This window comes from Gasterosteus aculeatus, chromosome 12 (assembly GCF_964276395.1).
Source record: "Gasterosteus aculeatus chromosome 12, fGasAcu3.hap1.1, whole genome shotgun sequence".
NCBI lineage: Eukaryota > Metazoa > Chordata > Actinopteri > Perciformes > Gasterosteidae > Gasterosteus > Gasterosteus aculeatus.
In genome coordinates this window covers 5,591,646-5,616,853 of record NC_135700.1, presented here as the reverse complement: position 1 = coordinate 5,616,853, position 25,208 = coordinate 5,591,646, and the positions used below count along the sequence as shown (strand labels likewise).

The 25,208-nt window shown below is 45.7% G+C and overlaps 1 protein-coding gene across 2 annotated transcripts; it reads left to right on the top strand.

Moving 5' to 3' along the window:
- The first annotated feature begins 2,867 nt into the window (after nucleotides 1–2,867).
- On the top strand, nucleotides 2,868–24,971 carry LOC120834523 (leucine-rich repeat-containing protein 49). Of its 2 annotated transcripts, XM_078085314.1 has the most exons (18): nucleotides 2,868–2,918; nucleotides 3,148–3,176; nucleotides 4,640–4,705; nucleotides 4,790–4,847; nucleotides 5,093–5,195; nucleotides 5,658–5,861; nucleotides 6,618–6,684; nucleotides 9,057–9,200; nucleotides 11,543–11,604; nucleotides 13,084–13,231; nucleotides 14,837–14,920; nucleotides 16,165–16,340; nucleotides 16,645–16,740; nucleotides 19,910–20,144; nucleotides 20,524–20,709; nucleotides 21,504–21,613; nucleotides 23,394–23,547; nucleotides 24,263–24,971. In XM_078085314.1, exons 1-18 carry the CDS (start codon nucleotides 2,903–2,905, stop codon nucleotides 24,476–24,478), a joined length of 2,154 nt encoding a protein of 717 aa, XP_077941440.1. In that variant the 5' UTR covers nucleotides 2,868–2,902; the 3' UTR covers nucleotides 24,479–24,971. The 2 variants fall into 2 exon arrangements, with proteins under 2 accessions (XP_077941440.1, XP_077941439.1); XM_078085313.1 differs by lacking the exons at nucleotides 2,868–2,918; nucleotides 3,148–3,176 and adding an exon at nucleotides 4,161–4,507.
- The last annotated feature ends 237 nt before the right edge of the window (nucleotides 24,972–25,208 follow it).

Below are 25,208 nucleotides of genomic sequence, written 5' to 3'. Positions count from 1 at the left end.
GTGTTAGTGGAGTTGAAGCCCACATGAGTCTTACCGGCTTTGACTATCTATCTTGGGAGAGAATCTGTGTACAACCTTTAGGACTGATATCTCCTTGTGTAATATTTCACTGTTCAGTACTTAAGCTCCGATATTTAAGGACCCTCATTTGCAAAAGATAAATGCAGCCATGCTAAAAGGTTTTTGTGTCTATTCCTCTGTTTTTTTAAATTGAATGCATTATAATATCTCAAATGCTGAGACAAATCGTGCTGCATGACTGTAAACGTTAATTCCGCCACTCTGGTGCAGACTGAAATATCTCAATAACTGTTGGTAGTGACATTGCTGATCCACTGACTTTTCATCCAGCGCCACCCTGTGATTTGCATTTGTGGTGTGGATTGAAATGTCTCAAAGGGCTCCTCCACACACAGACACACACAAACACCATTGTAATGGCACGGGGAGCTCTCAACCTGTGAAAGAGTTGTGTATGTCCTATGTGGCCGTATGGCCCTGACTGAAGCTCTCTAAAGTCTGACATTAATACCCCGATGATGTCGTCAGGGTTACTTCCACCCAACGATGTAATCAGGCTCAACGTAAAAAGACGCCATTGTGTTGCATCAAGGGAATTATAGTCCCTGGTTGTGTTATCCTTTGTGTTCTTTTAGGCTTCAGTCATATTAGTAATTATTAATAAATTAGTCCAATTATGTAGGCCTTTTAACAAAGATTCGTTTTAAAGCTTTAGCTCACTGGAAGCGATGGTTGTTCATCCCCAGTCGCAGAAGCCCTCCTCTCTTTTGTCTTTGCTGAGCTTGATATTATTGACACGGTGTGACCTGGCAGATGGAAGGGGGCCATGGCCTCCAATCTGTTTCCCCATTTTCTCTATTTCTTACCTCCATGAGTATTGGCTGCAATAAATGGGGGATGGTTGTCGAGGCTCGGAGGAAACACTTGCAACCCCCATCTCTGGCAGCCAAAACAAGGGAAATTTAGACACATACATTTTTAATAATCACAGATGTCATTGATTACAATAAAAGAAAGATCTTGCATTCATTAAATCAAAATAATTAAAAAAACAAACATAAAAACAACGTGTCTCTTGCGCTGCTGATCCTTTCTCTCATGTACACTGGGTTACTGGAGAAATGGGTTACTGAGAAGCGACAACTAAGGGTTAAACCAGTGTAACCATGCTGTTTCCTCCTCAAGTCTCTGCGTGTTACATGAATAAAGAACTGGAGCTTGCAATCCTTAACCCCAAGTAATCCTTGTTTCCAACTTGCGTGCTGGTCTGGTTTGACAAATATAAAAATGTGAATGCGTTTTCTTGAAATGTTCCTGTGGTGACATCTAAAGGTCCCCTCACAGTGAAGGCAGGAGTCATGCTGTGCTGCTGCCGACAAATCAGCCATGCTAGTGCAATTACACCATGTTTATTCTTTCATTTCTCATTCCAAAAAGAATTCCAGTGTGGAGTTTTCTTTCTACAACCAACAATATATATCTTTATTTCTTTGCTGTATATCAAACACAGACTGTATATGCATTATTCTGGAGTCCCCGCGTCCAAAACAAAGTCATTTCCATTCCTCCGGCTCACATATGTTAAGCGAAGCTTTAAAAGAAGACATATCTATACGTAACTGCAACATTGTACTTTAGTCAAAATGGCCCGCCATACAAACGGTTGATGATCACCCCCCATCCAATGTGTCAGCCTTTGCCTCGTGAATAGATTGTGACAGGCAGTGTGTGGGATGTCCTTTTGATGAATATGGACCTGTGTTCTCTGAGCAACTGCTCATTACTGCCAGATTGAAAAGGCTGACAATACAGAATCACAATCTACTTTACCCCATTTGGTGTTCTGTGGTTATACTGGCTGAGATTAAATGAGTGTCACGTGACTTATTTTGGAAATAAAGCAAACAAAAAGGATCGAGGAGGAGCAAAAGACAATGGCATTACAAAGAATTGATATATACAGTACCAGTCAAAAATTTGGTCCGAACTTGACTGGTACTGTATATGTATATATATATATATATATATAGCCTATATATGACAAAAATCTGAGTATAGTGACAAAAATCCAGAAACTCACATTGTATGATTAAAAAAATATATATCTTGTAGTTCATTGCATGAGATGAAGTATAACTTCTACACATGTATGTTTTGTCATTAAAGGAAAACATGACTCTCATGATGGCTCTGTTCTGTTGGCTGTGACTCACTTGGGTTCTTCAGATACTTTGGAATTCTTCTTTGCTGACTCATTCTTCCCATTACAATTTACCACCTATACATATTTACCATACATTTGATAAATGGTCCATACTCGTGTAGTGCTCTCCTTGTCTTGCCAGCACGCCGAGCGCTTTAACTCCACATGTCAGCATTCTCTCCCGTTTGTTCGTGTCTTGCCCCAAGGACACGTAAACATGGATTAGCGGACCCGGGGATCGAACCGCCAATCCTCTTACTGCACCACTGATCTAACCCTGAGCCAGAGTCGCCCACACACACACGCACACGTATATACATATACATATATATACATGCTTAGGATTAACATAGAGTCAAATGCACAGAGAATCTCAGTCATGGTGGATTTTAAGCTTTGGTGACCACAGGCTAATTACGAGAATGAATAAGCAAAGATAATTCAAGGTATCTAAGCAATGCAAGTGACTCACAGTCGTGTCTTTGCCGACACCCCTAACTGGAACGGAGCCCTCATTAGTGTAATTTGTTGCCCCTGTGCCTTTCTCTCTAATAGCAAAATGTGCACTGTGAGAAAGCTTGTCGTCAATGTTCCTGTGCTCATTATCATAGCAATTTCTTGCCCCAGCGTTACACCCATTTCATCCAGACTGCTGAGTGCGACTCAAGTCAAAATGAAATGTTGTCAAGGGCAGGTACAAGTAATTGCTTGCTTTTTGAGGTGTTTCATGTTAATCATGTTTAAAATTAGGCTGGGACAGAGTTCAAGGAAAATCATCTGCCAGCACGTTTTGTCGGACAGTGTTACCCAGTGGGCTATAATCGCCTTATATTCAGGCATTTAGTTAAAACGCCGTCAGTTTTCCCATGTCCAATATTCATTCTAATTGTGAAATGATTACTCTTGTTTATCTGTGTTGCCAGAAAACGAGGACTTCACCCACACCTTAAAGGTAAACACGACTGACGAAAGCAGAGGCCACTAGTGTTCACTTAGACCACTGTGTACATCCCAACATTTGTTTATTCTGTAGTAGGTGTATTCCGATTAGGCGTCTGGGATTGGGTGCTGGGCCTTTTTTACCTTTGACCTGTTTAACTGAGGATGAACCTTAGTGTGATGCACAGTGACAGCAGGGGGGAGAGGGGGGGGCGCTAGCGTTATGAGCTGTTGGCCCCTTCTAAGCACTGTTCTGCCCACTACTCTATACTTTACGCATGTTAGGCCTTATCTGCCAGGTACAGTCCACACAGAAAACTACGGCCCAATTCTCCCATCCTGCACCCTTACGGACTCACAGGCTTTGAGGCTCTCCCGCCAACTTTGTGAGGGTTTAGTTCTGTCGCACCGCCGAGTGTTTGAGGGCTCTCAGGCAGAAATTTTGAGCCCTTTATGAACCCTTTCACCAAGTCGGCATTGGACGCTGACGTTGCCCTGAGGGAATTACCCACAAGTCATTGGGATGTGACTTTAAAAATGGGATAACCAGTGAAAGCATCGAGACGTAAAAAAAGGGGGTAAACAAGAGAAAGGCTCTTGTGTGTCGAGTCAAAGGCTGGCCACGCTTTCTTTGGGGGGGGGGGGGGTCGTGTCCCCCCCCAATATACAGCAGAAAATATGTAAAATATAGTGGCGTTCATGCTCAGATATCCGTTATATATTATGTCTAAATTATGGGGAAGAGTATTCATTTGGACCCCCCCCAAGGTCCATGGTTACGCCCTTGTGTCGAGTCATATTAAAATGTATACATATTAAAGATTAAGGATAAAAGATGGGAAAAAACCTACATGAAGTCAGTCGATATTTAATTATTTATTAATCAACCATTTAATATCAGATATTGTCATGGTGCTGTCCCGTTTCACGCTCTCAGACTCTCACACGTTTGCGGTCTGAAAAACTACCGGTCCTCATGTAGTTTCGCTGCGGAGCGCTTTTCAGTGACACCGGAAGTGAGCGTTACCTAGCAACCCCATCGTTGCCTCGGCAACGAGGCATGACTCCTGAAGAAGTTTGTTGCGTCTGATGAATATTGGTTTTCGAATAACAAATCTTTGCTTTTTACGGTTTTGTCAAATTAAATCGCTTATTCTTATTGAAATATTCGTGAAGGTAAAGTTAGTAACGCGAATGAAGTAGAGCTTTTTTTTGGGCAAAGTTGGTGTTAGCAAACATTACCGATAACTAACATAAATGGAGTCGGAGCGAGTGGAGGGCAGAACCACGCGATCTCAAAAACACAACAGAGTCAACGGGAGATGGGGGTCCCTCGCTCCCATGGTAAATACCACATTTAATACACTCTTAACCTCGCTTGAAAGTCTAATGGGCTAACCATGTAGGCCTACAGTTAAGTTAGCTTAAAGTTAGCTTTAAAGTTAATGTGCGCGTAATTGTTTTTTTTTTCTTCAGGTCAACAGCTGCAAGTTGCACCTCACAAGTGTCAAGTCGATGGTTCCGGAGAGAGCCCACAAGACGGTGAGTCGTGTCAAAGAACATGTAAGACGACACTTGTGCGGAATGTCCTGAACTCTCCTCCATTGAGTGCTTTTCCATCCGTAGTTTACCGTGTTACAGACTGACTCTCAGGGAGAAAAGAACACGCCTCCGTGCGACCCAGGTGAGATCAAAACAGTCCGTTTGCACACTCTGACTCCAATTAGTAACAAAGACACTTTGTTCTCTCTGCAGAGAACAGGTGGCCTTCATCTGCCAGTGACTACAGATATATAATGGAAAATGTTAGGAAATTCTAAAACTACTTTACTACTTTACTATTGCGGAATCGTGTGCTCTATTGTCGTGTAGTTTGCAATGCACTGTTATTTAATATATGCTGAACTCGGTGTTTAATGTCTTCATCAGGTTGCTCGGGAGGATTTAAATTCAATGCAGTCCCTGGTTTTCCCTTTCCTCGATCATCCTGTGACAGTTTTGCATCCAGTTTTCAACGAATCGACATGGACAGGTACTTCTGGGCTCTTTCGTTTAAATAAATATTTTCTTTTTACAGATTAGAATTTGGAATTTTTGTTGTCACTGTAATTTGGATGAATGACTAACACATCATGGGCAGTGGCAGCCCTACGGATCCTTACTTGCATTGTTGTTCTTTAGCCTTTGTTAGTTTTTTTAAGTAATGTTGGTCACAGTATTTACAGAAGAAGTGATGGTACTTTCACTTAAATGGCAAGCGCTCCAGATTGCCACAAGGGAGCAGCAAAGTCCCTTTGAATAACCACCAAGAGAGGTGTGTTTGCTGATTAATCGGTGACAGAGCAGTTATAGATCAATCAATAAACGTACAGTCAGATGTTAAGTCAGTAATTTCCTTAATGAAATCCCTCGCCTTTTAAGTTAAAAAATACAGCCGTTGTCTCCCGAAAAGAACCCAAATTCATGCAAAAACTGTTCTTTTACACATTTCCAGGCGCTGTCTGGAGGAATGCCCCCAGCTGGGCATTATGGATGAACTGCAGCATCTCAACCTCCAGCACAATCAAATTACGGGGATCCGGCATCTGTCACATCTGCAACAGCTTGTTTTCCTGAACCTGTATGACAATCACATCTCTGGAATGACTGGCCTTGAATCGCTGAGATCTTTACGGATCCTTAATCTGGGGAAGAACAGGTGAGTCGTCATCATTGGATCCAAATTGAAACCAACGCGGGAATTTAAAACCAGATTGCCTCTGTTATACAAGCAGTATTACAGTTTATATTTAAGGTAGCACATGTTGGAGAGTAGGTGACATTGCAAAGACATGACCTGCATACGCATACATTTGCATACAAATTGTTCTTTAATTTAACATCTGGAGATCTTTGGTTTAATGTAAAATAAAAGTAGCTTATAGGATATAAAATACATTGCGTTGTTTGCATGTAAGGTTTATTATTCATTTTATATACTTGTGCCATACAGTGCCTGGCAGCTCGGGCCCAGTTTATTTCGTGGAGCATTAATTTAGGATGTTAGCAATCGGTAATTCAAATGGACGGCAGGAATCAGCGTGACAAGACATCAAGATCTTTCAGACAACTTATTGTCTAATTTATCTATTTATCTTTTCTGTCCTCTTTTCCCTAGCCACTCTATGTGGTTCTAGAAGTGTAAAGAATGCCGCTGATTTAGGTTTCCATTGTCACTCTTTGAGGGAATCCAGCCTTTTATTCTTAGGTGACATTTGATCTTGGAAATTCAGTACAGTATTACTCGGTTTCTGGGAATGTAACCTTTTAATACGCTTCTGGGCCAGTTGGCTGTCCTTTGCTTGGTACCTATTCAATACATACTCATACATGTTCCATCACTTTTTCTCAACGCATGGGCAAATACCTCCAATACCATAATCGATTGCTAATCCTTTCCAATATCACTTCTCAGAATCCGGGAGATATGCTGCTTGGGAAGCCTGTCCCAACTGAACATCCTGGATTTGCATGACAATCAGGTACTGCTTATACCGTACACCACAAGTGTGTTCGCTCTTGGTCACTCAGCTGCGTATCCTGTAACGGCACGTCTCAATTTTGTGTTGAGCGTGAATATGCAGGACTAACAGGCCGGCTCTGATGCTCTATTCAGAGCCATTGTTGTAACCACTTGTTTAGCACCTCTCAAATAGTGCAGCTCTGTTCCGTAAATGGATTGAACAAAAAAGGTCCTTCTCCGTTTGAAATGAACGCGCCTTGTTAAACTCTGGTGGGTGTTTGGACACTATCATAACCTACTGGTTATTATGTGACTCCCACATCCATTTCCTCAGTGGCACCAACATAGTTCATCCAAAACAACCCTTCCTGTGTTTTCACCACCGGGAATATCGATGGGCTGAAGCCTCTTTTATATTGCTCTTCAATTAATTTGAGTCTATAACTGTTATCGGGGGCTGCCTGTTAAGCCTCCCCAATAGGACGCTGGCTCGCTCACCTCTAAAGCTCGTCAGAGGCGGAAAGGAAGATGGAATGGAGCGGTTACCTTTGGATGAATTAGTGTTTGGCCTGCATGCCGCCCACGTCCCTCCTCGGAGAGCTCCTCCAGAGACCTGGCCAGGCTTCCCAGCCGCTCTGATGTTGGCTTCCCTTTGAATGAGCTCCCTATGCAACAACTGCTCACTGTGCCGTTGGTTTTTTTTTGCGGGCCGAAGACTTTGTGGCCACACATCTCTATCTACTATTCTGCTAATGAGTGAATTATTCAATCTCTTTATATGTTTTTGTACAGGCTTTGGTAATGAGAGTTGGGAGCAGATGATATATCCATTGTTCCATTTAGGACGGGTTGCTTTTCCCCCACTGACCTCAAAACCTCCTGTTTTGTGCATTTAAATAACTTTTACACAACGTTTTACAAACTCGCCAGACCCGACCACCCAAATGTATCGTGAGTTGCAGCGCGATGGTGAACCGAGTGAGCTCTGCGAGGGAACCGATGGCTTAATGGATTAAAATAATGGTGAGGTGGCGGTTGTTGTTTGTTGGCTTTTGGCTGTAGAACACCAGCTGCCCGCCCTCCTTCCTTTTTGTGCGCACGCTTTAACCGCAAGCAGTGCATCACTGTCATCCCGTCTTCCTCCCATCTTCTAGCAGCGAGGCTCGCCGCTCCCATCCAAAGAGACATTCTCTTTGGCAGCGTGATTCTGACGCACACTTGGCCGAGCTTATAATGTGACCTGACAATGTCGGATACCCGATCTCAAGTTTGGCACTGGTGTTTTTTCCACTTGAGCGGTTTGTCTGGAGCCCCCGCAGAATAGATCGGAGAATGCCCTGAGGAGTTTGTAAAACAAAGGGGGAAGCATCACAGAGTGGTAGAGGTTTGTTTCCGCCCGTGTCCATGGTGGAAATAATGATATCCAGACATAATTCAGTTTGACTTCATCACTCATGTGTGATAATCACAGCACTCCCCACGAGCACAATCTGAAACACTTTGCTGTCATTGACGACCCCTCCAGCACAAGGTTTTGGCACATTCTTAAGTGTTTTCTTATGTTGTTTAAAGGGAAAGTTTTGTCCCAAATCCAAACCACATACTAGCACCAAAACAAAGGAAAGGAGGTACATTTACTGCTTCACATTCATCCTGATATTTGGACCACACAAGCATTCCTCTCTGACCTGTTAGGGGCCATTGTCCCATTAATGTGTGTGATGAATGAGCGTGAGAGGCCTTTCAACGCAGCGGGATGATCTCACCCCCTCACGCTGCACGCGTCAGCAGACTGGACCTGGTTGAGTTGATGGACCATTGTTTATCGCCGTCCACCTGTAAACGCACACCCACACTTGTGCATGCGTCAGAAAAAGCAAAGAAGTCGCACCGCCGCCCTGCGTGGTCTTTTTTTCTGAACGTTTAAATCATTTGAATGAACATTACCAGAATGCCAGATTTCAGAAAGTACTAAGAGGAATATCTGCTGGTCTGAACGTCTTCAAAAAAAGAAATCTGAAAAAAGCACATACTGTGCTTTCCGGTGGATCTGTGTATTTCTTTTTTTATAAGTCTTCAGCTGTTGCGCATATGAACCTGCGAGACATCTCGGACTACCTGGGAGGGCTGTGCTAACTTGTCCAAAGCCCAAGAACTTTTGCACAGCCTGCCTCAGGCATCCGCAAGGAGAGTGGAGGCGACCGCAGTTTGGCTCCCTTTGCACCCAAAAGCCTTTACCAAAAGAACTCTAACTAGATCTGAACCATCTTTCCCCTTTTCGTCCCGCCCTGCCAATCCCGCTTCAAATCTGTGCGTCTGTCTATACGTAGAATATCATTATCTATAAACGCCACATGTGCAATACCTTTGACTCGCTGTGCTTCCACCCAGATCTGCAGGATAGACAACGTGTCCCACCTGAGCGAGCTGCAAACGTTGAACTTGGCGGGAAACGGCATATCCAAAGTGGAAAACCTGCTGGGCCTGGACTGTTTGACTGAACTCAACCTGCGACACAACAGGGTCTCAGCACTGGTGAGGTTGTGGGACGGGGGACGGGGGGGGGGGTCATCAATAGAATATTTGGTGTGGGTCTGTAGTTAAATGTATCCCTGTGCCGTTACCTAGGGAGACATAGCTTGTTACCCGCAACGTCCCTCTGACTTTCTGGCTCAGGGAAAGAGAAATTTGATATTCTTAACGTGGAGTCCCCCCTCCGGTTCCTTTTTTCCTTTTTTTAATCAGATACACTGAACAACTCATGCCAAGACAGGCCCCTTCATTTGTATGTAAATCCCCTAAGTCGTTTCCTGCTTCCAGAAAATAACATTGTGCTGAAAACTTCTTCCCATTACTCACCCTACCCCCAACCCCCCCCGCCCCCGCCGCCACAGGGATTTTTACATTGATTCATAGAAGCCTCTGCTTTTGGAAAGTGAAGCAAATATGGAAGTGCCATAAACTTGCATTCTGTCTAATGGCCATTAGGGGGCGAGACCTCCTTTCGCAAAAAGACGTCAGATTGTAATGAAGTCAATGAGAAAGTGACAGACGCTTCTCACTTGAATTAGTAGCAGGTGACAAGTGGGTCTTTCCAATACGACATTTTTTGGCAGTAGGTAAGTGAGGCACTTTACATTTGTTTGGAAGAGTTGTGTAGTCTGCAGGAGCATTGACAGACAAGACAAAGGGCATCCACGTTGTGTACCTGTGCGTTATAGCAGCTCTCGTGCCCCCCCCCCCCCCCGTCGTGTTGAGCGGACCGCGGTGCCGAGAGGCGGCTGTGCGTGCGTGTGGGTTCTCTCTCTGCCAGAGCGCAGCGCGAGGAGCGCAGACACGCGAGCTGTCAGCGGGAGGAGGGCGCAGCCGGGGAGGCGCATTCAGCCACGGAGACGCGCACCCGCGGGCTGACGCGCGGACAGCCACGCGGCCGCGCAACTTCTCAGATCGCACCCTCTGCGCCGATTGGTTCCAATCAAACTGGGTTTGAACCCAAAAAGGAAAGGGATTGATGTACAGCGCATCGGCTCAATGGTGACGTCATTGTGTCTGAGACGAGGCTGCTATATTTAGTCTCAGACATCCACGCAGGGACGAACACGCACTCAGACAATGTGAGTGTGCCGGAGGCTTGAGCTAACATGACTGGCAGTTTGTATTCTTTGAAGAAAAGAAGATGCACAGTGAAACATTACGTAATGTAATCAGTGCAAACTGTGTAATAGTTCAATGTGCTATCGAAACATTATTCTGAATGAAAAGAAACCATATTTGCATACAGCTCGCAAATAAATCGATCAACAACAAGTTCCTGCCATATATTGTGATTGGGTGCTAAGATCTCACCAGATGAAACCAAACCGGGGAGAAGATCCCATGACATACAAACACAGCACAAAGACCTGTCACAAATCTCTCTCTCATTGCCCCTGATGTTGCCAGCTGTGCTTATATAGAGGTGCGCGTTCAGGGCGTTGGGTCGAAACCACAAATGTTGTACGGTACTGGGAAGGCGGACTCTTGTGGCGACGCGGCTGTGTGCTGCAGTGCTGCACCGCGTTCTGCCCGAGGAGCTATAGGCTCTTCTCCCGTGGAGTGGAGTTCTGGAGGCGGTGGTTGCAGTGTGGGCGGAGGAGGGGTGGGAGGTTGCTGACGCAGCTCATTTGGACTGTTCCTGGGTTCTGGGAGGCCATCCACCGAAGCACACGCGCGCACACACACACACACACACACACACACAGCATCTTATTAGCTGGAGTAATTGTGGCTTTGACGTGTATCATCTACATCTTGTCAGCCGGCCAGCTGCTGCTCCCCCGCCCCACTAAATTCTGCATTGATTTACTCTGCCTGCCGGATGAGAAAACATCCCCCCCCCCCCCACCCTCAGCCAGTTCCGCTCTATACACCCAAACTATTGTTCTCGCTTGACGCGGTACACTGTGTGTGTGTGTGTTCTTGTGCGTCTGGATGTATAACGGGTTCTGGTGGCATTTCAAGTTCGTCTTCCTGCAGCAGCCGATGTCTGCATTAGCGCAGCGCGCACACTCTCTCTCTCTCTCTCTCTCTCTCTCTCCCCTCCCCCTTTCCTCATTCCCCCCCCCCCCCCCTCTCTCTGCCCCTCCTCTCCATGTGCAGACCAGGCAGCGTGCTGCGTTGCGTGTGTGTGTGTGTGTGTGTGAGAATGCGTGCGCAGTATTGGATGGGGATGCTGTGTGCTGGAGTCAGGCAGAGCTGCAGGGTGACCGAGGGAATGGAGATGGATATGGAGCCCTGACGACAGCGGCGATGCAGTGCCCTCCTCCTCCGCGCCGTCTCCTCCTCGCGTCCCTCCGTCTCTCACCCTCCCCTGTCCGGCTCTCTGTTTCTCCCTCTAGACCGAGGTGGACCGGCTGCCCCGCTTGCAGCGGCTCTTTCTCAGCTGCAACAACATCGGCAGGTAAGTGCCGGTGCGGCTCGGCCCGGACCAACATGCAGGAGAAACACCCATTTGACGTAGATATAACGCATGTGTTCGTATTGGCTGTTATCTAAGAAGAAGCAGCATTTACACACTTCCTCAAGATGTCACAGAGTTCCCTCTCCACTGAATCCGGCTGCTTTAAGGAGCGGCCTCGTGTGTGGGATTCAGGGCGGTGACAGCGTCCATTAGACTCCCTGACCATAGTCACCTTGTGCCACGATAGATCTGACCTGACGTCTCCTCGGGTGTCTGCAGCATTCTCTCATCGTTCAGTCATGATGGAGAAATAAGCGGGCAAAGAAAAGATAGTCTATATTTGTGTTCTTCTTTATCACACAATAGATCAAAACAGTTTGTAATGTGTGATTGCTCAACAAAACTCCAAGTGTTTTTGTATCTTCCTCTCCTTCTTCTTCATGACACCATTATGACCTTTTGGTAGAGGGCGTTTCCATCCAAACTACTTGAATGGATGCCCCCCAGGCATTGGGAAACCATGTGTGTTTAGAGACTGTTCAGTGCTGATGGGGGAACAGCTGTGCTCTGTTGCTAGGTAGAAGGACAGAACACAGTAACTGGGGGACGTTGTTTGCTATTATCACTTCACGGGAAACTTCATTTCTCATTTTTTCTTCGGGCTGCTAGCTTGGTGAATCAGGCAGAAATACTGATGAGAAGTTGCCGTTCAACCACGCCCCACAATATAACAATGAATAGTTCCAGTGCAGAAGAGAGGTCTACCCCAAATGTGGAATTTTGACATTTTTTCTTTGCAAATATTAAACTAACAAACTAAACTCTAGAAAATAATATTCACATTTTGGCATAGTGAAGTTACATTTAAAGAAAGGAATTACACAATTTAGTAACATTGCCTTCATATAAAGTACAGGAGAATGCATATTGCATTTGTCAATTCAGTGTTGGGTAACTATTAATAAGTTATTAGCTTGTGCGTTAACTTGAACTGGTGGGGCTCTGACAGTTAGAGGTTTGTTGCCTGCCTCTCTTTTGCATGCAATGGAACCCGGCTCGTATCAGTAGCACAGTGAAGTGTTTGCAGGCAAATGATTCATCAAGGTTGTTATCGTGATTTAGCAGTGAGCTTTACTGATCCCCACTGTGGGTTTTTTCACGTCTTTGTTTGCCACAGGGTAATGTATACAGCGTGCCCGATTTTTATTTCTTTTCGCTGCTCCCCCTGAGTAAAGCCGGGCTGCCAGTGTGCCCGCTGTTTTTCACATTTTTCATGTCTCGTTTTAGCTCGACTCCATTCTGTCAATGCAGATCAAAGATGGGGAGAATAAAGTAGTCAAAACATACAGTAGGCTTGGGGAAATTTATAAAAGCCTATGCAAGGTCATTGTGTCTTTTTATCAAGCTTGTGTGTATTTTTGTTTAACTTTGACCCTTGAGTTCTTTCAAAGACACACGTTTGTTGTCCTTTGTGTCTAGTTTGGATCAGCTAGCCTGCGTTGGACAGTCGCGCTCCCTTTCCGAGCTCACGCTGGATGGGAATCCTGTAGCCCTGGAGACATGGTACAAGCAGGCCGTCCTGCGCTGTGTGCTTCATCTCAAACAGCTGGACATGAAGCGAATCACAGTAAGGCCCGAGTGTGTGTGTGTGTTCACCTCTTTTATCCCCCACATTGCTTTGCATCTTTTATTCTGCATTATGAAACATATTAGACAGCCGAGAAGAAGTCGAGTTAAGACCAACTTGAAGCTGTAAAAGCCTCACAACTCGTTCATCTGACAGCCGTGTTCAGTTTAATGGCCCTCCCCGTTTGTGTTGCTGTCTGAGCGAATGCTCCCGAACGCACTGCACACGCCGAGTCTCCATGCGATCTTTATTTTGATTTTACTGCTCAAAACCACACTACGGTGAACCCTTCATTCATTCCTAATATTCCCCGGTTGTCTTTTAGAGTCAAATTCTGCATCGACGACTAAACTAAACTTTAAGCCAAGCGTTTACAACGCACGCTACGTTTTCCGTCAAACAAAACGATGATTATCCTCCAGCATAAACATGAAGTCGGCGTATTTATGAAGCATGCCAGAGAAGTGCTACAGTGAAACATCAGCAATGCTATTTGGAGGCTGTCAAGCAGGGAGAACCCAGGTCTCAGCTTGCACTCACAAAAGGAATCTCAAAGTACCACACACCTTGCCCTCAGAACCAGCTGTTGAGATATAAAAGTGAAAAATGATCGTCTCAGTTCAACGATTTCCATGTTTTTACTTTAATTTGAAGGTACGTGTGCTCCTTGAAAGGTTCAGTAAGTTCCACCATCTCCAGGAACCTTGAGCCCCTTCAACAAACAACTGTCTGTAACAAAACCGATGTGGGGCTGACTTGGTTGTACTCCCTGAAGATCTATATTTTCCCCTCTAACCGTTTTTTTCAAAAAACTTGCCCCCAGAGCACTGTGCTATCAGCAGTCAGATTATTATTTAGAGATAAAGTGAGAGCTTGTACTGCAAATTAGGAGATCGGTGCTTAGATGAAAGAATAATAAATGCTATATGTGTACATTTCAAGTGAAGAAATAACTATTTGTTTTACAGTTATTACATTTCATCATCTGATAAAACATATAATCCAGCACGATTAAATATGCATCTCTACATTAATTACATATAGAAAATAGAGGTGAAAATGTTTTAAATTGAATGGAAATACGGTAGTTGACGGAGGACCTAACAGTTAAATTATCAATCTACTAGACTAAATCTTTGCTGCCCAAACAAATACAGGCGCTCAGTGTGTAGTGGAGACAGGGAGGCTTCACATGTTCATCTGCCTCCACCAGTGTCTGAACTGCAATGAGGCTACCGTTTTGCCACCATTGATCCGACTGAAGCGTCTCTGCTTGCTCGACACAGACAGCCGAATGTCCCCCAGCTCGCGGCTGGCGCGCTCAGATTCCCTTTGGCAGCGTTGCATTCTGGGAGCTTTGGCCAAACAGCTGGGCCGGGTTGATCAGAGACACAAAATCGGAGGGATAATCCTGTGATGCGGCTGGCTGGTGTGAGAGTCTCTCCCATCCTCCACATTCAGTCCGGTCCCCCCCTTCCCTCCTCCCCCCCGCTATGGAGGACAAGCCTTTTCCTAGCGGCGTCTTTTGTGCCCCCTCTCCCTTCTGAATTATTCAGAACTCATGAATGGAGCGACACTCTGATGGCACAAGCTATCTTTTTTCAGGACGAGGATCGGCGCATGGCTGGTGTGCAGGCTCGAAAAGAGGAGGAGAAGAAGAGGGAGAGCCACAAGCAGACCATTCATAAGGTACCGGTCTGATGCGATTAGCTCCTGTCGCCGCTGTCAGCCTGGATTCAGAGCTGGAACATGTGGCCTACATCTACGAGAATAGATTTACAGGTGTACCGTTTGTATCACCTTGGGTGTTGTATGGTTAGTTATTAGTGGATGGGCTACAATTCCAGAACTACCACAGACTGCATTTCTGATGAGAGAGATGTAGTTGTAACTTGTATACATTATGAGTTAGCTTCAGGACATTGCATGTCCAGGTAAAAGTCAGGTGTAGGTGTGTATTTGGACAATAGCAACCCCTTAATGTTACTCTTTAACTATTCAAATATTAAGAAAAATGAGAACGCTCTTCTCGGCCGGCATCCTGATCTGGATTCGTTTTTTACTTTTCTCTTTCTTTTTACGTCCCTTCTAACGTATGTTTATAACTTTTTGGATACGTGGACTTTCAAAAGTATTCACCGCATCAGTATTACCCAATGGACGTTACCTTTGGGAACAATGTCCACAAGGGAGGAGCACTGTCCACAAGGGTACTGTATCCGTAAGGGGGTCATGTTTCTTTAAAGGGCTGCAGAGGTTCTCTCTTGCACGGGCATCTGTTTTGCAGTGAGCTACGTTTGCGTGAGCACAAAAGTACACATCGTCTGTGCTCCTGCTGTGTCTGCCCCGCAGCGGTGTCTTTCCGCTGAGAGACTGTCTCTGTGGGGAACGCATTGTCTTCCAGTAACCTAACTCCTGTTAATCCCTGGTGTTGAGAAAACATTGCACCGAATGCCGCAGCCAAGAGTTCGTAAAGGTGAAGGATGCGCCATGATTGATACTGACTCACCCGTGCTTCGAGGAGTGGCACATTCCGTAAACCGAGTGCATCGAAACTGCAGCTTGGCCGGCAAAGAACAATTCAAAGACTGCAAAGCAGCAGAACTAATCTCTCTTGCAGGGTGGAGATGTCACCTTTATGGCTGCTGCTGCCGTTAAATGAAAATCCCGCTGTAACAAGAGAGTATAAATATGACCAACACATGCATATACAATTTCAGATCTTAGTTTAATGAGGGGCCATATGTGCAAGTCAGGCCAGTAAGCAGTTTTTTAACAACGTACCTCTGAGACCGTCATTAGCTTAGAATAAGCCCTCTGTGTTCAACCCAATAAAACTGTCACTTGAAACCTCCTCTGTGCGTGTGTGTGTGTGTGTGTGTGTGTGTGTGTGTGTGTGTGTGTGTGTGTGTGTGTGTGTTGTGCCCATCAAGGAGAAGCGGCGTCTGGCGATCCGTAATGCAGCGCAGCAGTGGGAGGGCATCAGGGCCTGCCTGGAACTGCCACCGGCCAACGGGGCTAAAGAAGAAGTCAGTCCGGAGAACAGCCCCGCCCACAGCCCCGCCCAGACCAATGGCCTGGCACAGGAACCCTCTCCAGATGAACCAAGGTACGCACCACATCAGCAGGCGGAGGAGGCGCGCTTGTAGAACTAAAAGAGGGACGATGCTCCCTAACTGTAAGGTACCAGGGGTACGTGTGACTGTGCACTATGACATAATGTAGCTCAGATGGACCACATACAACGTACATGCACATTTAGAGGTGTTGGCACACGCATCTGGGGTGTCTTTAGTCACAATCAAACCGTCAATGAGAATTCAGCAGATTTAAAAGTCTATTGTTCTCTTTGCTTTACAGGCTAGCTTCTCGTTTATCCTAAAGCCTTCTTTCTTTTTGTTTTGTTTTATCAGACGTGTGAGCCCAGGGTCGGGACCAGAGCGGCCGTCGGCTGGAGCGGAGAGCAGACTGCGCATCAACAGCCGCCCAAACAGCCCACGAGATCCCAGGTAAGACAAACGTGGATGACCGTGTGCACTGAAACATGGACGTAGCTTTTGTCTCGTCACCCATTTGGTTGGAGTCGTTGCTCAATGTGGGTGGCTGTGGAAACATGAGACGACCCCACACCTGTCAAAGCAACATAAGCCTAAATTATGCCTAAGTAAGCATGAATATAATTTAAACGGGAAATTGGCCATAGAGAATGATCGTTTTTTTAAACTAGGAATCTGTTGACTGGTTTTTGGAGGCAGGCTCGAGTTGCCTTCTGCTGAGGAATGAGGCGTGCTGGGGGTTAATGAACACTGTCCTGAAGTAGAGGCCTGTACAACTGTGCAATCGGTTTGACATTTTCTGATGGGACCTGGATCTAGTGTAAATTGGGGGGAAAAAAAAGCTATAGAAGTTCCCCTCATGCAATGGTGCATCACGCCCCTTAAATAGTCTTGAGCAACAAAGTGACCCTTACTTTTGCTCTGGGTGTCTGGCTGCTTCTGAGCTCCGTGAGCTCGGCGGTACGATCAGCACATGCACGTCCAAGATACCCGAAAGTCGTTTTCTTCTTCTGCTATCTATAACAGAATGCTAGTGGTGAGAGTTTAATGTGAGCACGAGGCTCTGATGTACTCTCCTGCACAGACTGGGATCCAGGTCAGGGTGAGTTATGGGGGGGAGGACTGGGATGAAAGAGGGGGATGTGTAAAGCACTATCATTACATGTTTCAAAGACGTCTTTTTCCTTCCTGCACCAGGATCTGAAAATGTTCTTTTTATAACTTCAGTCCTTTGGCTTAACGGGTTATGGGGATGAACAGCATCTCACGCAATCCAATATGCCAGTTTTTTTCAGACGGGACTTGCTTCTCTTAGGCTTGTGTTGGATAAACAGGGTCTTTACAAACAATGGCACCACCAGTTACTGGGAAAGAGAGAATATCTGATTCTAAAATGCCAGGTGATAAACGCTTTTAAAAACCTGGGCATATGTACGTGGAAATGTAAAAGTTTAATGTCCGGCACATTGTATTCCACGGCTACACCAGATGCCAGGCTGCTGGTGGAAAAAATGACATCATCCCCCCCAATGTAGAGCACCCGGGGGCAGGTGATGGATGGCATTTTTGAAGCCTGTGAGTCAACACTTTTGCCTCAATGTTGTCACGCATCAGGTCCACGTGGGTTTGGGTTAATTCTTTTGACCCTGAAGGAACAGCGCTCCGTTGCATTGCAGGTCAACCATTCTCCTACTTATCCAGAATCTCAAGGGATTCTTTGTTTCCCGTGAAGGTCAGGGGCTGGACCTGCCACATCTGGATGTGCTCAGTGACAAGCAGGGGCAACCTCTTGGTGCATGAGTGTTTGTCAAGCTGGAGATTGTGTTCTGTTTTGTTGCAAGCCTGCTAATGTGAACCAGCCTCTCAGTTAGAGACAAATTAAACAAAACAAAATAAAAGGTGATATGTGATTGTTCTCAAATTTGGAAAAATCTTTAAATGTTTTCAGTTCACGTTGTGAGAGTTCAGATACAAATGGACAGTTGCATTTTTTTTAGGAAGCCTTTGCTGCTGTATTCTTATTATTCAGATAAGGAATTTCCATAATTTCTATATTAATGTTTGCGCTGGAAATGTACAGTGTTGTCGGTCCCAATAGTAAACATAATGTTTGGTGTGAAAACAACAAACATGGACTGATGAAATAGGACAAAAGATGACGATATAGCATTTTGTGTGTTGTTGTGATGCTACAAGGGCTTATGCCTACAAGTGGCTGATCATTTATTGGAGCAATTGTATTTTACTGCTTTTTGCCCCGAGAGATGGGATTGGATGGACTCATTACCGCCAAATCCAATAGAGCTTTTGGTCACTGTGGGGGTAGAGAGGTGGGGGGGTGCCTTTTTTTTTTACCATTTGTGCTTTAGTTTTTGAGTTTTAAATGTTCAGCTGGGACTCTAAACAGGTGCTTCTGAAGGCTCATTCATGAACTATCTGCTATCTAACTATCACACACACACACACACACACACACACACACACACACTCTCTCTGTAACAGTTACAAGTACTTGTAACCAAGTGTAACAAGTACTTGGCACCCGTAAAGCCAACATCTGATTCCGCACTCTACCAGTAACTGCTACTTGAAGCTTTTCCCCTCTTTTTAACTGTGAAATGCTCTTTTGAAACGGCATTTAGGCAAATGGCGCCATGCGTAGATTCCTAGCCACTTCTTCGGTGGTGGATTAAGTTGTTGCGAGACGTCCCTTTTTAAAAAACTCGGTGGGATTAAGTGGGACAGCCCTGATGGAATTAGAGCGTTAATAGAACAGAACAGGATCCGAGGGATTTTGATGGAGTCGTCACGCGCTCTCCCGCTCCTCATCCGCTTTGTCTCTGTGTTCGTGGCACAAGGGGCTTTGAGTTGGTAGGGTGTGGGGGGGTCTTAATGTCCGCTAGATGAGGCCCAGCTCTACATCATGCCTGAGTCTAATGATTGCATGATTTTACAAGCTCTATGTAAAGACCTCATAAGAGGGCATTATTTTAAAGGTGTTTTAAATACAACAAATGTATGTGCCAAAGAAAGAAATGGTGGATTAACTCCAGCAGGACAGTTTTTATGACTGAAAGTAGATCTCTCTTCCTCTTCTTTTGTCAATGACTCTCCCACACACACTTTCTAAAAAACATCTGTCTGAACAAGAATCTTGGATCCGAGTTCTGGAATCAAAGGATTAGTCTTCTGCCTTTAAATGTTGGGAGGGTGTGAAATATGAACACGGCTGAAGACACAGTCATCAGCGGCTAGTAGCGTGCGGCGAGAAGCCATCCGATGCCCCCGCTAGCAGCCCCCCGAGTGTCTGGGCGACCCAGAGGGCCGAGCCAGAGGGCCGAGCCGGGGCGGGGGGGATTAAGTGTCCTTGAGGCTGGGTCAGATGCTCCACTCCCACGAGTCTCTTATCAGGGAAGGGCACTTCAACCGTCATCCAGGAGAATAGAAAGCGTTTAGGAGACGAGACGGCGTCCGCAGCGATGAGGCTTCTTACACCTTTTGGCACAATGCTTTTTCATGCAAATGCCTACTCGGCACTTCTAACATGGAGATATCCTGCAATGCAATAACAATGTATTGCGTATAAAGATCAAGTGTGTGTGTGTGTGTGTGTGTTCGGCAGGCTGGTGGAGGCGGGGAGCTGCAGTGTTCAGAGCTTGTCCCTCTCCGACAGCCACCTGGCGGAGCTGGACGGGGACACGCTGCGTCTGTTTGGCCCCGGCGCCCTGGAGGCCCTGGAGAGGGGCTGGGGAGTTCAGACCGCCGGCGCCGTCACTGTAATCGCCTTCCGCTACATCGACTTCAACGCCATACTGCCAACACTGCCGCGAATAAGGGTCAAGTTCCCGAACCTGTCGGTGAGGACGTCGGCCGCGTTCCCTTTGGATGTGGTTGTAGTAAATGATGAAGCCTAACAACAAAGCCGTTACACACCTGACCATTTCCTGTACTCGGCATCGATAGCCGTGCTGGATACACAGTGTTGTGGTCATTCTGAGGCTCTTCCACGTGCGTGCACAAAGGAACAAGGACGTTTTTTCCCACTTTGTATCTTTGCTTTCTCTAGTTTACTTTATAAATGTCACTATCCGGATTTATGTAGCAAAAATAATTACACAAAATGCAATTGTAGGGAGGTCAATTTCAATCTCTCCCACCATCAACAAGACACAAATACAGTGTACAGGACATCCAGTAGTTTCTGTTTCCTGAACCAACTGGTTGCTTTTGCTGCAGCACCTGATCTTCCTGGAAGCCAACATCAGCCGTCTGCCCCAGCTGGCGGCGCTGGCTCAGGTGAGGCGTCTCGACCAGCTGACCATCCAGCCGGATGGAAACCCCGTGGTCAGCCTGGCTCTGTGGCGCTCCTTCGCCGTGTACCGCCTCAACCACCTCAACCTGCAGAGGATCAACGGCCAGGAGGTGAGCTGGTGAATGAGGCCTCCCCACTGCTTTGTAAGAGGCACATATAGAAACCAATGACAGGTGTTACTCTGAATGAAGAGTCGCAAATTTGAAAATGAGAGCATGTGTTTTCATTTGCTATTTTAGAAGCAAAATATTGTGCTTGAATCGGCTTGTGTTTCTGAGCACCTCTGAGGATTTGCAATTAATTAGTCATATTTAGTCATTTGTACAAATTTGGTTTTATAGCTCCATGGCCGGAAAGCAAATATATTTCCAAACTTTTCCTTTGCCTTTCCCAGCCTTATTTTAAGGGGCTGTGTTTCCTGGAATAATTTACGGCACCTGAGGATTTTTCCTCTTTTAAGATATACTTATACAGTAAAGAGTTGCGATCACAGTTTTTACTGTAGCTTTTGACACAATGGTTCAACCCAGAGTCCACCGAACCAGCATTAAGACAGCATAGACACACATTATTGGATAGCACACAACACTACATCAGCAGCCTTATAGGCCCAATGACACGACACAGGTCTGATGGCGAACGCTTCGACCTGTTGAGGGTTGGAGCAGCACCTCTGAGGCCCTTAGCACGAGCAATGGCAGCCAGGCTGATATGCTGCTAATGTGACGGAGTGCTTCATTCATTTATATAGAATGTATGTCTATGTTTAGACGGCAAGTTGGCTCAAATATGACTACGAATATGAAAGAGCAGGTAAAGAGCTCATGATAAAGCATAACTCTTACCATTTTGTTTTCCCTAACCGACAAATCAAGTATCCTCTGGTTTGTGTTGCCTGCCCTAGGTAACCATGAATGACGTGATCGCCGCGGAGCGTGTGTTCGGCACGCTGGGTCACATAGCGGCCACCGAAACGCCGCGTTGCCGCCTCCTCCTGCTGCTGGAGGAGTCCAGGTGAGAACTCCTGCGCGGTTCACCACAACAGAACGTCAACCACAACCTAATGATAGGTGTGCGCCGTGTCCTGTGTATGCATTTGAACATGGCAGGAATGTGTGGATTAATAATGTGTGTGCGTGTATAGATTTGTGTGTGTGTGTGTGTGTGAGAGACAGCAAGACGGAGCCTGGCACCAAGGAGCCAAGGGAAGGAGACTGTGTGTCTCAGGGTAAAAGGGTGGGTTTTTGGCTCTCTGACACAAACATTCTTCCCTCTCCACAGCCAAAAGCTCTCGAGGTCTGTCACTCCCATGAAAAAGTTCCTCGCGGAGCGGGAATCATGCATGAGAGGTTTTTTTATTTAATGGTGCCCCAGCATCTGGAGGCCCAAAGGTCAAAAGCAAAGCTGGGCACAGTATCACTGCTCCTCTGAAAGATTGGGAAATGACCAGATTCAATAATCTGACTGGTAGGAGTCTGTATTGCATGTGGCCGTCTAAACAACCTCCATCTGAATGCCATTTACTGTTGAGCAGAACACCGGTCCAGTAATGCGTCTGAGCTTCCATCACCTCAATTTTCCTAAACTTTAGCCGCCCTAATTCATGCATAGATAATGATAACGTCTATCCACGTACACAAACAGCCCGAGGCCCCACCATTATTTTGGCTTTGTCGCTGAAATCTTAATCACTGCATGCAGCCATTACCCCTTTAGTCAGTATTTCCATGTATTACTGTGATATTTTTCCTCTCATCCTGCTCCATGCTGGGTGTCATGTGAAGAATACTGGAAAAGGGAAATGAGACAAGCACAATAACGTCAGTGTAGGTTTGAATTGCTTGCGTAAATGCAAATCATCAACAGTCACTTCATTTCTGATGTTAATACACTTCATTCTTTCAAATATTAATTCAGTAGACATAACAAACACAAAGTGTGCACATGTGGAACCCAAAGTAGAATAAAATGCAAATAAAATAATCCAAATAAATATGTGCAATCCATTGCAATAGGATTTTGGTCCCTTGTAAAAAGTTTTATGGCAAACAGTTTGAAGGAAAAATGTTACAGAACCTGACTAATGGGGCCAATAGCGTTGCTAAGCTAATGCTAGCTTTCTTACAAGTCAACTCAAAGCAAAACATTAGCAATACTCAAAATGACCAGATCGGTATTTTCATTGTAAAATATTATTTTTAAATCTATTGGTTGCTTAAATTCACTCTCAGCTGACCTTTGACCTTCTCCCCTTATTGAGACTGAGGAAAGCTCCCCACATTTTATCAGTAGGGATGTCAGTGAAAGGAACACGGCGAGAGGAAAGCGTTTTAAGGAGGAACGAATGCACACACTATAATACTTAATGCTGCTGTTTGCTCTGGATCTTATTCCTCAGCACGATGTCTGACTGACACGCACAAATGGGTTTTGACACACACACACACACACGCACACTTTACAAACCGATCTTATCCTATGTGGAATTTTTGCCTCCAGCCTTCTCTCAAAAGACTATTTCAGCACCCTGGCACTGGCCCGTGGAACATGTCGGTGCAGTAGTGAACCACATGAGAGTTCATACAGACAGACAGCTACATTTGGTGTAGCTTACGTCCCTTTAAAGTCCTCTACAGTTTTCACAAGTGAAAAGAAATCGCTAATATCTATTGAAACATGAGGGTTCGATTCGAAGGTGGCATTAGATCGACTCGGGAACACATTTCTATTACCTTGGTGTCTCTGTGTGTCTCCCGCTGCGTGCGTGACTCACGCTTCTCTCTCCACCTTGAAGGAAGCGCCAGCTGCAGTTCCTGTTGGAGGGGCGTGGCCGGCGGGCAGGACTGAGTCCGGAGGAGCTGCGAGACAACGGGAAGCTCGTGGGAGAAGGCCTGAGCAGAGCGCTGTTCAACTACCCGAGCAGAGACTGCAGTGCAGAGAGCCCGGAGGTCAGATCCGTTTTGCTTGTCCAAATGGTTTGAGAGGTCGCAGCATTCGTTAATTCATTAATGAAGCGCGGGTCCCAGGTTAATCCTTTCGTCATTACGTCACCGTGCTTGTGTTGCTCTGACCTGCAGTGCTCGTCTCACCTATTGAGTTGTTGTTGCTTTGCAATAAGATTTTCCATTCAGCTCAAAGATGATGAGATACTTTGCCTGCATCGATTTCGAAAATGTCCTTTTTCGTTTTTCCTTTCAAAACGTTTGCACATTTGTTGGTGATGTTGGAGGGCCAGTCGTCATAAATCAAGCGCACCATCAGGCGGCACAAACACCACCCATCCTGTATAGTTGGTGTGTGAGTTCATTTCAACACATCTAATTGATCAATTTCGTTCCTGGTTCTGGAAACACGGCATGTTGACCAAGCCATCAGAAAACGTTTATTCACCGCAAGTCATCAAGAGTAAAGACTTTAAATGTATATTTTGACACTCTTGTCATTTTGTACCATATCATTTTGGAAACATAATACTGTGTTTTCATACTTCACTGATACTTGACATTCTAAAGGATGGATATCCTGTTACTATGTTTAACATGGGAATGTGATCGCTTAAATTCTGATGCATCTTATTAACTTTTCTCTCTTCTCTCCCCTGCTCCGCCCCTTTATGCCCTTTCACCATTGGAATAGACGGTATTCTCTTTGTTTTCCTCGCAGGAGGGCAGTGTGGAGTCAGCTGACCGCGCCGCCATGGTAGAGCAGTACCTCCAGGAGTTGGTCCAAACGGCGTCCGACACCAACCTGAAGGGCGAGGCCCTGCACAAGCTGTGGCCCTCCATGTTTGCAGAGATGGTGCGGGACTGCGTGTTGGAGATGAGGGACCGCGCAGCCTTCCGCCAAGCCAGCCTCGCCAAGCTCTCTGAGACCAAGTGAAGAGGACCAAAGCGTCACGCTTTAGACCACACACACACACACGTGGACACACTCATAACAAGGTCATTCATCTGTCTCGTCATCACTCAGTAACTTATCGCCGACCAGCAGTTGTTTCATTCGTTGGAAACAGAAAGGTCTATTTCCCAAAAGAGCGTGTAGCTCTGTAAGGAGAAGGCAAAGTGTTTTGGAGGAATTATCATAAGAAAGAATGTAGATTTCCACAATAGACAATCTGTTGGACTCTTCGATGCTTGAAACTGTGGTATACTTGGAGACAGTGAAAGTCTTGAGTCACAGTGCATTGTGGTCCCCTACTGAGCAAGCTGCACTGTCTGAATGACCTCCCTCCGTGGCTTAAATAACGTTCCATGCATCGCCCCCCTCTCACCTTCTCCCCTCAGATGTATAAAGAGACAGGAATGACTTTTTCTTTGTTTACCACAGATTTTCTGTATTGTGCTTAGTATTAAAATATTCTTTATAAACACTATTGCTCTCTGTAAACTTTTTTTTTTTTTTTTTTTTTTACAAAAGTGAAAAGGTCTTGACTTTCTTTAATCGAGCATCGAGTGGGCTCAGATCAAGTTCATCTCTTCTGCTTCCCCTCGCTTCACTTTGAAGGACCGCATTATCACCCGCTGCATAGGCCGAGTCATAGGTTGTGTGTGTGTGTGTGTGTGTGTGTGTGTGTGTGTGTGTGTGTGTGTGTGTGTGTGTGTGTGTGTGT

What these genes read in the sequence shown, in the direction of transcription:
- LOC120834523 (XM_078085313.1), top strand. Translation starts at nt 4,421, where the DNA reads ATGGAGTCGGAGCGAGTGGAGGGCAGAACCACGCGATCTCAAAAACAC. An exon ending in GGGGGTCCCTCGCTCCCATG is followed by an intron (nt 4,508 to 4,639) that starts GTAAATACCACA and finishes TTTTTTCTTCAG; the next exon opens with GTCAACAGCTGCAAGTTGCA. An exon ending in TCAAGTTCCCGAACCTGTCG is followed by an intron (nt 20,145 to 20,523) that starts GTGAGGACGTCG and finishes CTTTTGCTGCAG; the next exon opens with CACCTGATCTTCCTGGAAGC.